General features: G+C 37.1%; 1 protein-coding gene across 1 annotated transcript in view; it reads left to right on the forward strand.

Moving 5' to 3' along the window:
* commd8 (COMM domain containing 8) overlaps window positions 1-9,434 on the forward strand; it is a 12,492-nt gene extending 3,058 nt beyond the window's left edge. The window contains exons 2-5 of the mRNA XM_043691668.1: window positions 1,670-1,825; window positions 2,910-3,062; window positions 4,693-4,848; window positions 8,119-9,434. Coding sequence (XP_043547603.1) covers window positions 1,670-1,825; window positions 2,910-3,062; window positions 4,693-4,848; window positions 8,119-8,139 — 486 coding nt within the window. The 3' untranslated portion in view covers window positions 8,140-9,434. The remainder of the gene's footprint in view (window positions 1-1,669; window positions 1,826-2,909; window positions 3,063-4,692; window positions 4,849-8,118) is intronic.
* Window positions 9,435-12,045: the final 2,611 nt, after the last annotated feature.

The raw sequence follows: 12,045 nt of genomic DNA on the forward strand, positions 1-12,045 counted from the left end.
TGGTGGTGGAGGCAGATACAATAGGGGTGTTTAAGGGATTTTTAGCTAAGCGCGTAAATATGCAAGGAATGGAGGGAAATGGACCAAGAGCAGGCAGGAGGAATTAGTTTGATTTGTCATCATGTTCAGGCACAACATCATGGGCCGAAGGGCCCTTTCCTGTGCTGTACATTTCTACGTTCTAACTGAAGCACCTTGATCACCTATGAACTTTGTCAACTGAAGGTGAGCGAAGAATTTTCTCTATTGTACAGAGGAATATTGAATATAAAAGCACAGAGGTGATATTAAATGTATAGATTTGAATTAGATTAGACTACAATTTAAAGAATTGAATGCAATTCTGAGTATCCATTAAAATACATGTGAAAGTCGTCAAAAGTGAAAATTCACTGAAGTTAATCTGAGAATGAGAAGAAATGTTTAAAACGTTGGCTAATTGAGGCTTTGCATATTATAAAATATTTTACAGGATAAATCATGAAACATTATTCTAGCACAGAGGAACCAGCAAGTGTAAACTGGGGGTATCTGTGTAAAAACAAAGGGAGTTACATATTTTTTCCACACAAGTCTCCACAAGCTTCACTAAAATGACTACTCATGCAGGTACTCTGTAACTCAATTGAATAGGCATCAGATTTTTCTATGCATTGAAGGCTTTCTGTTATATTTCTGAGATATACAGCACAGAAATAGACCCTTCGATCCAACTCATTCATGCCCATCAGATATCCTAAATAAACCTAGTCCCATTTGCCAGCATTTGGCCTATATCCCTCCAAAGCCTTCCTATTTCTGTACCCATCCAGATGCATTTTAAATGTTGCAATTGTACCAGCTTCCACCACTTCCTCTGGCAGCTAATTTCTTACACGCACCACCCTCAGTGTGAAAAAGTTGTCCCTTAGGTCCCTTTTAAATCTTTCCCCTCTCACCTTAAACCTATGCCCTCCAGTTTTGGACTCCCCAACCCCAAGGGAAAGATCTTGTGCCATCCATGCCCGTCATGATTTTATAAACCCCTCAACCTCCAACACTCCAGGGAAAATAGCCCATTCTATTACAGCCTCTAACTATAGTTCAAACCCTCCATCCCTGGCAACATCCTTGTAAATCTTTTCTGAAGCCTTTCAAGTTTCACAACATCCTTCCTATAGGAGGAAGACCAGAATTGCATGCAGTATTCCAAAAGTGATGTAACCAATACCCTGTACAGCTGAAACATGACGTCCCAACTCCTATACTGATTGCACTGACCAATAAAGACAGGCATACCAAATGTCGTCTTCGCTATCCTGTCTACCTGTGACTCCACTTTCAGGGAACTATGAACCTGTGCTCCAAGGTTTCTTCATTCAGCAACACTTCCCTGTCCCTTACCATTAAGTGTATAAGTCCTGCCCTAATTTGTCTTTCCAAAATGCAGCACCTCATCGATTTAAGTTAAACTCCTTCTGCCACTACTTGGCCCATTGGCCCATCTGATCAAGATCCTTTTGTACTCTGCAGTTGACACCAAAGGTTACCTCAAACTTACTAACCATAACTCCTATGTTCACATCCAACTCATTTATATAAATGACGAAAATCAGTGGACCCAGAACTGATCCTTGTGGCACACCACGGGTCACAAGTCTCCAGTCTGAAAAGCAATTTTCTTCTGTAGTTCATTCACAGAGTAATTGATGGTATTTGTGGACGTGCACTTCCTCGATTCCGGGATTATGGAAATATTTGGAGTCTGATAGAATGGATGGAGGTCCTAGAGGAAGCCTCGACATTTGTGAAACATGCCAGTGGAAAGCATTTACCAGATGAAGAGGTTGGTTGGTTTTAGAATTTGTTGAACTTTAATGTTTTTGGTCCAAATTGAGAATTGTTTCTGCTCAGCACATTTTAGAATAGAGTGCAACAACTTTAATAGATACTGGAATTAGTATTACAGAGCTTTGAGTATTTTAGATAAGCGTATTTTGTCCCAGCTTTTTGTCTTGTACTCAGGATAATTCCCGAGAATACCAATGTAAAAGGAGAACACATTTTATACTATATGAGGCATCCGTGCTGATTGACAAGTGTATTCTGGCAGAGGCATTGCCATGGAAAATGCACAAGTTAAATGATGACTGAGAGATAACTGCCAGTACTGGATGAGTGCAGTTTCCAAAGTACTTAAGCAGCTCAGTACAATCTAGAGTGGAGCAGTTTGCTTAATTGGCAAACCCAGTCACTACCACAAATATTCATCCTTCCACTACTGATGTAGTTATAACACACTGTTAACATTGTGCAACAAGTTGCAATCCAGCAACTCACCAAGGCACCTTTTGACAACATCTTACAATATTGCAACTTCTATCACCTAGAAAAACCACAATAGCAGAAACAAGGGAGCTTCACCAATTGCAAGTACCCCTTCAAGTCACACACCCATCTTGACTTGGAACTATATTGTAATTGCTTCTCTGTCATGAGTTAAAATTCTGGAATTTTCTTTCTAACAGCACTGTGCATATGCCACATGAACTGCACCAGTTCAAGGTGGCTAACCATGACCTTCTCAAGAACAATTTGGTATGGCCATTAACTGCTGATCCAGCTAGGGACGTCTACATCCAGTGAACAAGTTAAATAATTTGAATTTCTTGGTCATTTCCTGTTTTGAGTTTACAGGAAACTTGTGAATCTCAATTTTCACATTCAGAAGACATGAAAGTCATTTTTAGTCGCTTCAAACATGTTTTATATCTGGTACATCTTTAGCCTATATGTTTATAGTTGCTACTAAAGTTATACAATTCTTGAAAACATTCTATGCACATACTAAAAGTGTTTGTAACTTAAATACAATGGACAAAAGCCCTCTTTTACATAATAACATAGACTGAACTTGTGTTTTTGTTAAGATTCTTCAGCTGTTGGATGGATTGAGTGCACCTCATCAAGAAGCAGTACTTAACTGTTTAAAAGCAAGAAAGGATGAGCTGCAGTCAGCCTTAATTGAGAAAACAAATGCTGTGTCATCTGCTTATCTACAGGATTTTGATTGGCAGCTGAAGGTATAGAGATTCATGTACTATCGATATTTTAAAACTAATATTTCCCCACCAGCAGTCACCACGATAATGTGTCAGTAGAATTGCATTCATCACAGGAAATCTAAATTTTAACCTGGTGTTTAAATTGCTTCCCTAACCAAAGTGTAAACAATGTTCTCTAACTCTGCATTATCCTACTCGCTCTCTATGATCTTTAGCAGGGTTAGTCGCAACATTACTTCCAGCATCACTTCTCTGAAGTTAAAGATTTGAATTTATGTAACATTTTTCTTGATAACAAATTAGTATAGTCAATGTTGTAGTGTTTAAAATGTCTCAAACCTTTTACTCAATCAAACAATATTTGATGACCAAATAATTTGTTTTGCATGTTCTTTGAGGAAGAGCTGTTCATTAGAACACCATGCGTGCCCCCTTGCTCTTCTTGGAATAGTGCTTGAGGGTCTCTTGCGTTCACCTGAGAGGATAGTTAAGGCCTGATAGCATCTAAAAGCTGGCACCACAAAAAATTCAGCAATCCATTATTATGGCACTAAATGTCATCCTAGATTGTTAACAGATGTCTCTCTTCATGGATTTGAACTTTCAGCTTTGACATGGAGGCAAATATGCTGTCCTTCCCTTTTTTTTTTGAGCCTTCATTTGTTTGATCATAAGGCAATGTTTCACTCCATAGAGTCTAAGAGTCTATTCTCGGCTCTCTTCTTCCCCTATATGCTGCCTATTGTGGCGTCATCCTCTTATCCAGAATATTTCCAAATGTATATTACAATGTACGACTTGTGCAACGCCTCAAAATATTTAATAGAAAACAAAACTGCTGGACAAATTCTTCATACTCGTCAGCATCTGCGTTGAAAGAAGCAGAATTAAAGTTTTGAGTCCAAGATATCTGTTGTAGTATAGAGGCCCAGTCTAAAGATCTGGAGACATGTGTTCAAGTCTTACAATGGCAGCAGGTGGAATTTAATCTCGATGAGTAGAATCTGAAATTGAAAGCTAGTCGGAGTAACAGTGGTCTTGAAACCACCAACATTTGTTGTAAAAGCTCGAGTATTTCTAATGACCTTTTAGAGAAGGAAGTCTACTGTCCTGGCCCTGGTCTGATCTAGTTGTCACTCCAGACCCATGGCCACGTGGTTGACTCTAAACTGTCATCTCATTCCCTAACAGAATTCTTTATCTTCAATTTCAAGCAGCCTAAATGGTTTGTAATATGATTTTTTAATAGTAAAATTACTTTTCTACCCAACTTTGGGCTACTTTAATACTCCCGTAAAGCTTATTGCTTTATTATAAAGTAAAACAAATACTAGACATTTCCATTTTTTAAGCTAGTTCAATATAGGTGACTAGTATATCTTTTGTTTAATTTTCACAAGGAATTGTGACCTTTAGACAGCTGGAACCTTTTAAATAGACAATTATATTGAAGTAGTGCAAGTTCTATGCAAACTGTATGAAATGTTTTGAATATTTAAATAGGAATATGCATGTACAAAATATTGGTGATCAATTATTTTTCTGTATGAGTTAAGATTAATATTTTAAATTCTACCTACTGAATAAAACCAAAGGGAAGATTCAGACCTTTAAATTTTATAGAGTTCTCTTGCTTTTATTAATATAGTTGCCTCTATCAAGTGATAAGATTGCCTTTCTTCAAATGCCACTGCTAAATCTTGACCTTGATGTGAAAGAAAATGGAGTGGTGAAGCCAGTTTCCATTGAAATGGATAAAGAAGAATTACAAACCCTCATTCACTCTCTGGAAGCGGCAAACAAGGTAATTTTTACTTTATTGTATCTGTATGCAAGATTTGATATTTCACTTGGGACACTTCAAAGATTGTGCACAGTGAGAATGGGTGTGATAGAGAGATAGAAGCAGTATCTATTTTATTACTACTATAGTTATCTATACCAGAAAGGCAGTTGCACTGCACAGATTCTGTGGAGGAGACTCCATCAGATATAGAGAACATTTGGATTACTGTGTACAGTTAAAATTCAGGACAAAGTTCTGGAATATTAATAGACAACTAAGTTGGAATCAGGACTCAAGTTCTAGGAAACCGAGAAAGTGGAATAGTCGGTGACTGTACTGGAGGAAACCCATCAGGCTGAGTAAAACCCTGTAAGCATTAACCTCAGCACAGCTGAGAGTGGGAATTAAAAAGTACATATGCTGTTTTTGATAGAAGCAGTTGAGCAAGATTTAGAATTTTGGGGTGATGGGAGAAACTATCCAGGAGTAGGATTGGCTTAGTGAAGTTAGTTGTCAGTAAACATCTGGAATTATCCTTGTGAATAATTACTGAATGCGGCTTTGAAGTCTGAGTGAAGATCCAGGAAGGAGGAAAATCAACCAGGATAGAGTCTATCTATAATGGAATAGCTGGAGACAGTGAATTTTGAGGCTAAATTGGGAAAAATGGAGAACTTTTAATCCTTTTTGAAGCATAATGAGATTTAGTGACCCACAATGTCATATCTGGGGGAATTTGCTAAGAAATCTGTGGAAACCATCTTGATATCATGAGCAATTTGTGTACTGTGGTATGGACTGTTTTGCACAAGATAGACCTTGCTACACATGGACCTGCTCAGTATGTATGACATTGTTTATTTAGCATTAATTGCTACAAATGGGGCCAAAGTCTACTTCAGCTGCATATTTCAATGATACTCTACTTTGGATGAGACATTATAATCAGCTGACAAGCGGCCGAGTTTAGAAAGGATCTCCTGCAGATATTCAACAACATGTACCATTATTCCTGGGTCTTGATAAAGATTTATTCCTCAATCTACATTAATTAAAAATTAAGCTATTTTATTTATCTCCTGGTTGTTTGTTGAAACTTACTATGCACAAATTAATTTGCATTTCTATACATGATGACTACACTTTGAACGTAATTCTTCGGCTAAGAAACACTTTAAGAACACCCTAAGGTAACGCGTAATGATAAATCAATACACGTTCTGTATGGTTGAATGCCAGTGTATGGAATTAAGAAAACAGGGATTCATTTTACTTGTCAAGTGTTAGTTTTAACAGAAAAGTTTATTTTAATGATGACTTAGCAATTTGATTTTATTATTATCGGGAACAAACAAATTAAATTAACTTTAAGTAGCACCCAACTAAACCAAAAGAACTGTCTTATAAATTAATTAATTTTGTAGGTGGGGTTAATGCAGTTTTCAATATGTGTTAAAATAGGATAAAAAAGTGAAACCTTTTCAATGGCCTCAGTACTTGCACAGACTTTTCCCACAGTGGAGGGAGGAGATAGTGAAGCTTAAGTTATCTTGCACACTTTGAAGGGTTATTTTGGGGTCCAAACCTTTTGTTGCCCACTCTTTGTAAAGGTTTTTCTTTAATTTCAGTTTAAGATGATTTAAGTACAGTATTATATAGAACATATTTCAAACATCTACACTGAAAATTGAATAAAATCAACATTTAAAAGCTTAACTGGAGACAGGTGTAATAGTTTGTGTTGCATTGTTTCCTAATATTCTTGATTTTTGAGTCCATTTTGAAATTATATGAAAGAGATCATTTTTTAATATTCAATTAGGGATATACAGTCCTCCAGAATCAGGCTTCAGTTGTAATTTGGCAATTCTTCATTTAAAAGATATAGAAATTAAAATGCAGGAATGTTTGATTCTGATGGAGAATTTCCATCAGGAGCCTTTGTTTGCCCTTACAATATGTTACAGACAAGTGAGGAAGAGTTAAGTGGATCCTCTCCTCAACCTCCCTGTTTGACTGCAGTAAAGATTTAAATTCATTTTTAGCTTCCAATCAAAATGTAGTTAACTCTTTCTACTGCAGCAGTAAGAAAACAAAGTTTTTTAAAAGGAGTTTTTTTTTCCTTGGGCCAGAGTGTAATAAAAAGGTAATAAAGACCAGTGTGTGACCTTTGTGTAGAATCTTAAGTCCTCCCCACTTGCACATGAACACACATGCACCTAGACACAAAGGTAATGTTATAAAATCTAGTAGAAAACTAAGGTTAAAAAGAAAATTAAGTTTAGAATCCTTTAATGTCCTTGAGGCTTGCTTAATGAGGCCTGAAATCATGATGGTAAGTTGACTTTGTGGACTTTCAATAGTAGAGAATATTGCAATTATCTTTTAAGTTTATTGATATTTCTTTCCAGTCCGTATTGTCACCAGGCTTTTCTTTGAGAGGTAGATGGTGATTCTGCTTCAGCGTGTTTCAGTCAAAAATCCATCGCTTAGACTTCTCCCAGAAATACCTTGAAGTTACAGCTTGTTTACCTATTCTGTTTACTGCGTTCATTTGTCCAGTTTTGATAATTGTAGGCAGTGCCAAATTTAAGCAAGATTTAAAGATTCTCATGGTACAGAGGATTAAGATCTTTTTACACTGGACGTGAAACATAAACCCTGATTTCTCTCTACAGGTGCTGCCAGACCTGCTGAGTTTTTTTCCATTTAGTTCTGTTTTTGTTTGATTTGCAACATCTACAGTTCTTTTGGTTTTTTTTACACTGCTGGGGAGGAATTGGGGGTCCATTAACTGGAAAATTGTACAATTGTAAACCTGTTCAAATGGCCTTTTGTGGAATCCATTTTGCTTTCATCAACCTGGCCAACCTGTATGATTCCTGTGACTATTTTAAGTCAGTGATTTTGATTCCTTTTTAAAACCATAGCAGTTCGTGCAAGTCCCAGATATTAAATCAACTGATGGGATTCAAAGACATATAGTCCATATTTTACATCATTGTGACAAAATTACCAACTAGATTCACTAATGCATTTCAGCAAGCAATTCAAAACCCATCTGCCAGTTCTTTCTGTTATTGTAGACTTTGAAGACACAGTGTGACCAAAAAAAAATTCATGTTTGTAAACACAAAAATAGCTAGTGCGTTGGTAATCTACTCAAATAGTGAAAATATGAATTGTCCTGAAAGTATGTAACATGTTGGTGTGTTCTGAAAATGAGAACTGTTTTGACACTGATTCAATTATAACTTGACCTGAAATTTACAACTTCTCTCCTGGCAGGTTGTTCTACAAATAAAATAACTGGAGATAATCGGTGGCCTATATTTCTGTAACATTTCCAAAGGGAAACTGAGAACTACTTAAAACCTTTGAGCTGATACTGAAGCAAAGAGAGTAATTACATCATCAGAAATTTGTGAATAAATGAAGTTAAGCCTGAAGCACAGCAGAAACTTCAAACTACTTTTAAAGTGTTTGATTAACTTCTGACACTCAACAGAGCTAAGGCTGTTGGACTTGCACAGTATTTGCTTTAATGACTAGCACCAGTATTTGAAATGCACAGCAGTGAATTTTTTATTTTGTTTTCTGAGTAATGATCTGCAGCTTCTTTACATATTTATTATTTGACTTGTGAGAGCTTTACCCAAGGAATTTTTTTAAATTTCAATGGATATGATCCCCCTCATGATTGTTGATGTGAATTCTCCAGCTCCATTTTCTGGATAGGAAGAAACAATTGCAATTACTGGTTCATCTGTAACCTTTTAATGCATTGCCTAGTAACTTAATTTAAGTTTGCACAGTTCTGTCAACTATTTGTGAATTGATTACCTTTTGAGAAAAGGATGGATATATCAACAAGAAAATCATTTAGCAGTTCTCTGTACACTTTTTGTAAAGTGCTTTTTACTTTCTCAATTACATTTTTATATCTAATTGTTTCCTGGATATTGCCAGATGACTTGTATTCCTTCCCCTGAATATGATGTTGTAATTGTGTGTTATTGTAGTTGTAGACTTCAAAGCAACACTAATATCACTGCTGCAGGTAATGCAAATCACCCCAGTCTGAAAAATTGTGGCCTGCTAGTGGGCTTAGACCATTAGCAAGGTTGTTTTGAAGAAAGTGGAAATTTATGAAGTCCACGGTACAAAGATATGTTTAAAAACCTACTAATTCAAACCTTCCAACATTCCCCCCGTAGCTTTTTTGTTAACTTACTTGCTTGAAGGGTTTCACTTTGGTGATATGCCTCTGCTGTAGCAGTTACTGGTTTCCATGTTCATTTTGCCAAAGGATTCTAATGCTCCAACTTATTGAACTGCTATGGTACAAGAATTCCTGTGTTTATTTGTTTAGTTCATGAATTTTTGCCGAATTTGAACTACTGAAAACATTTATACATGTTTCAGTTCATTCAAGGATGTGTAATTAAAAGAAGCGGGGCCATAAAATGTAAATTGGAGAGCTCGCTAATTAATCTTGTGGAATCAGAATATTTGGAGAATGTTGTTCTATAATGTTCACATTGAAAATTGTCTATAATAAAAGCACAGACGTATGAACAAAATTCTAGTGTTTTAAATCAAAATTCGTTTCAATGACTCGATCTTTATTTCAAAGTTCCCACACACTGATATCTAGTTTCGGTAATGAAATAGGAATAACAAATGTTTACAGTCAGTTGTCCCCCTCTTTCAAGCTATAGCTATGATTTTATTATGAGTTTGATATCCTTTTTTTCCTTTTTTTTTCTGTGGGGGCAAAGGGGAAGCCTTTACTGTCTGGTCTGTGCTCATCCTGCTTTTAAGTAGGTTGCCAAGAGGAGCTAAAGACGTTAGTATTTAATTTTTCTTTTGTCCCTACCTCATAACAGTGCAATTACATTTGGGAACTAAGGTGAAGTTGGTTTTAAATCTATGACCCACCATTTTATTGCACTATTTTTCTGAACAGCAGAGGTCTTTTATTTACCCACAATTATTTCATAGAAACACTATAGTGTGGAGAGGGGCCATATATCTCCTGGCTTTGTTCTTCTGTACAGAAGTGGCCATAAGTTTAGTGATTTATGTAAATACTGAGTAAGATGATTTGGTTAATTTATATAGAGCATTTTGTAGACGGTACACACTTTTGCTACAGTACTCTGTGGTGAAGGGATTGAATGCTTGTGGTTGTGGTGACAATCAAGTAGACTGCTTTGTCCTGGATGGTGCCAAGCTTCTTGGGCGTTGTTGGAGCAGTGCTCATCAAGACCCCTAGTTTCTGACCTGCTGTTGTAGTCATTGTATTTATTAGGATGATCCACTTAAGGATTTTAAAATTAATTCACTGAGGACATCACTGGCAAGGTCAGCATTTTCTGTCCAGAGGGCAATGAATAGGGAACCATATTGCTGTGGATGTGGTCCAAGCCAGGTAAGGGTGGCAGTTTCCTTCCCCAAAAAGTGTTAGTGAACCAGAAGGGTTTTTTTCCAACAATCAGCAATGGTTTCATGGTCATCATTAGACTCTTCATTCTAGATTTATTTTATTATTGAATTTAAATTCCATAATCTGCTATAGTGTGATTTGAACCTGGTTCAGCAGACCATTTCCTGGGTCCCTAGATTAACAGTCCAGTGATAACACCTCTAGACCATCACCTCCCCAATGCTCTTCTCTCTTATCTCCACAATGTTGTTAATGGGGGATTCAGCAATGGTAATGCCATTAAATGCCAAGGAGGTGTGGTTAGATTCCATGTTGTTGCAGATGGGCATTGCCTGGTATGAATATTACTCCTGCTTATCATCCCAAGCCTGGATATTGTCCAGGTCTTGGTGTACATGGGCACAAACTGTTTTAATATCTAAGAATTCATTAATGGTGCTGAACATTGTGCAATCATCAGCGAGCATCCCCACTTCTGACTTTATGATGGAGGGAAGGTTATTGATCAAACAGCTGAAAATTATTGAGTCTAAGACACTATCCTGAGGGACATTGGACTCTGGTGATCCTACCTCCAGAGCCAGGAGGCCTGGGTTCAAGTCCCATTTGTTTCAGAGGTGTGTAATGCATAAGAAAATATTGATCCTGAGGAACTGTCAAAGGCAGTCACTCCCACCTCACCTTTGGAGTTCAGCTCTTTTATCCAAGTTCAGACCAACACTGCAATGAGGTCAGGTGCCAAATGGCCTTTGTGGAAGCCACACACTATCAGTGAATTGTATACCTTTCTCCGAGCTTTTCTGCAAACTGATATTGTTCTCTATTATCTTCTGAGGCTGTCCCCTCTCCGCCACAGCCCGAAATGGCAGCCTTACCAGACCAACCAGCTTGACAGTTGAATTGAACACAAATAAATTCCAGCAGCAAACATTTCTCTTCAAGTTCAAAATTAAATTTTCGAAAACAGAACAAGCTAAGAAAAACAGAGAATTGGGGCTTTTGAGCCTTATAACAAGTATGATACAGTTAAAATTATTCTCAGCTGATGAGCTTATAAAGTACAAAGGCAAAACTAAGACTTTGTTGCAGACATCATTCACCCGGTTTGTTCCAGTAAGCAGTATGACAAGCACTTCTCCTGGATGATTCATACTTGACACCCACATTAATCCTGCAATTCTGTTCAAGACAGACATGACTTGGAGGTGCGGGTGTTGGACTGCAGTGTACAAAGTTAAAAATCACACAACACCAAGTTATAGTCAAACAGGTTTATTTGGAAGCACTAACTTTCAGAGCACTGCTCCTTCATCAGGTGGTTGTGGAGTATAAGGTCGTTAGACACAGAATTTATAGCAAAAGTTTACAGTGTGATGCAACTGCAAATACATATTGAAAAAGACCTGGATTGTTTGTTAAGGTTCTCATCTTTTAGAATGACCATGTTGGTTTCAGTTTCTTCATACGTAAATCCCAGAACCCCCTCTAACATTACATTCTCAAAAGGTGCCATGTTAGCTCAGAAACCAAAATGGTCATTTTAAAAAACTTAACAAATAATCCAGGTCTTTTTCAATATATCATTTCAGTTGTATCACCACGTAAACTTCTGCTATAAATTCTGTCTTATGACCATATACTCCACAACCACCTGATGAAGGAGCAGCACTCCGAAAGTTTCCAAAATAACCCGTTGGACTATAAACTAGACAGACACTCAGTGTTAATGTTATTTCTACAGTCTCACAGGCACTGGCTGTGGCAAT

This window comes from Chiloscyllium plagiosum, chromosome 1, assembly GCF_004010195.1.
Source record: "Chiloscyllium plagiosum isolate BGI_BamShark_2017 chromosome 1, ASM401019v2, whole genome shotgun sequence".
NCBI classification, from domain to species: Eukaryota; Metazoa; Chordata; class Chondrichthyes; order Orectolobiformes; family Hemiscylliidae; genus Chiloscyllium; species Chiloscyllium plagiosum.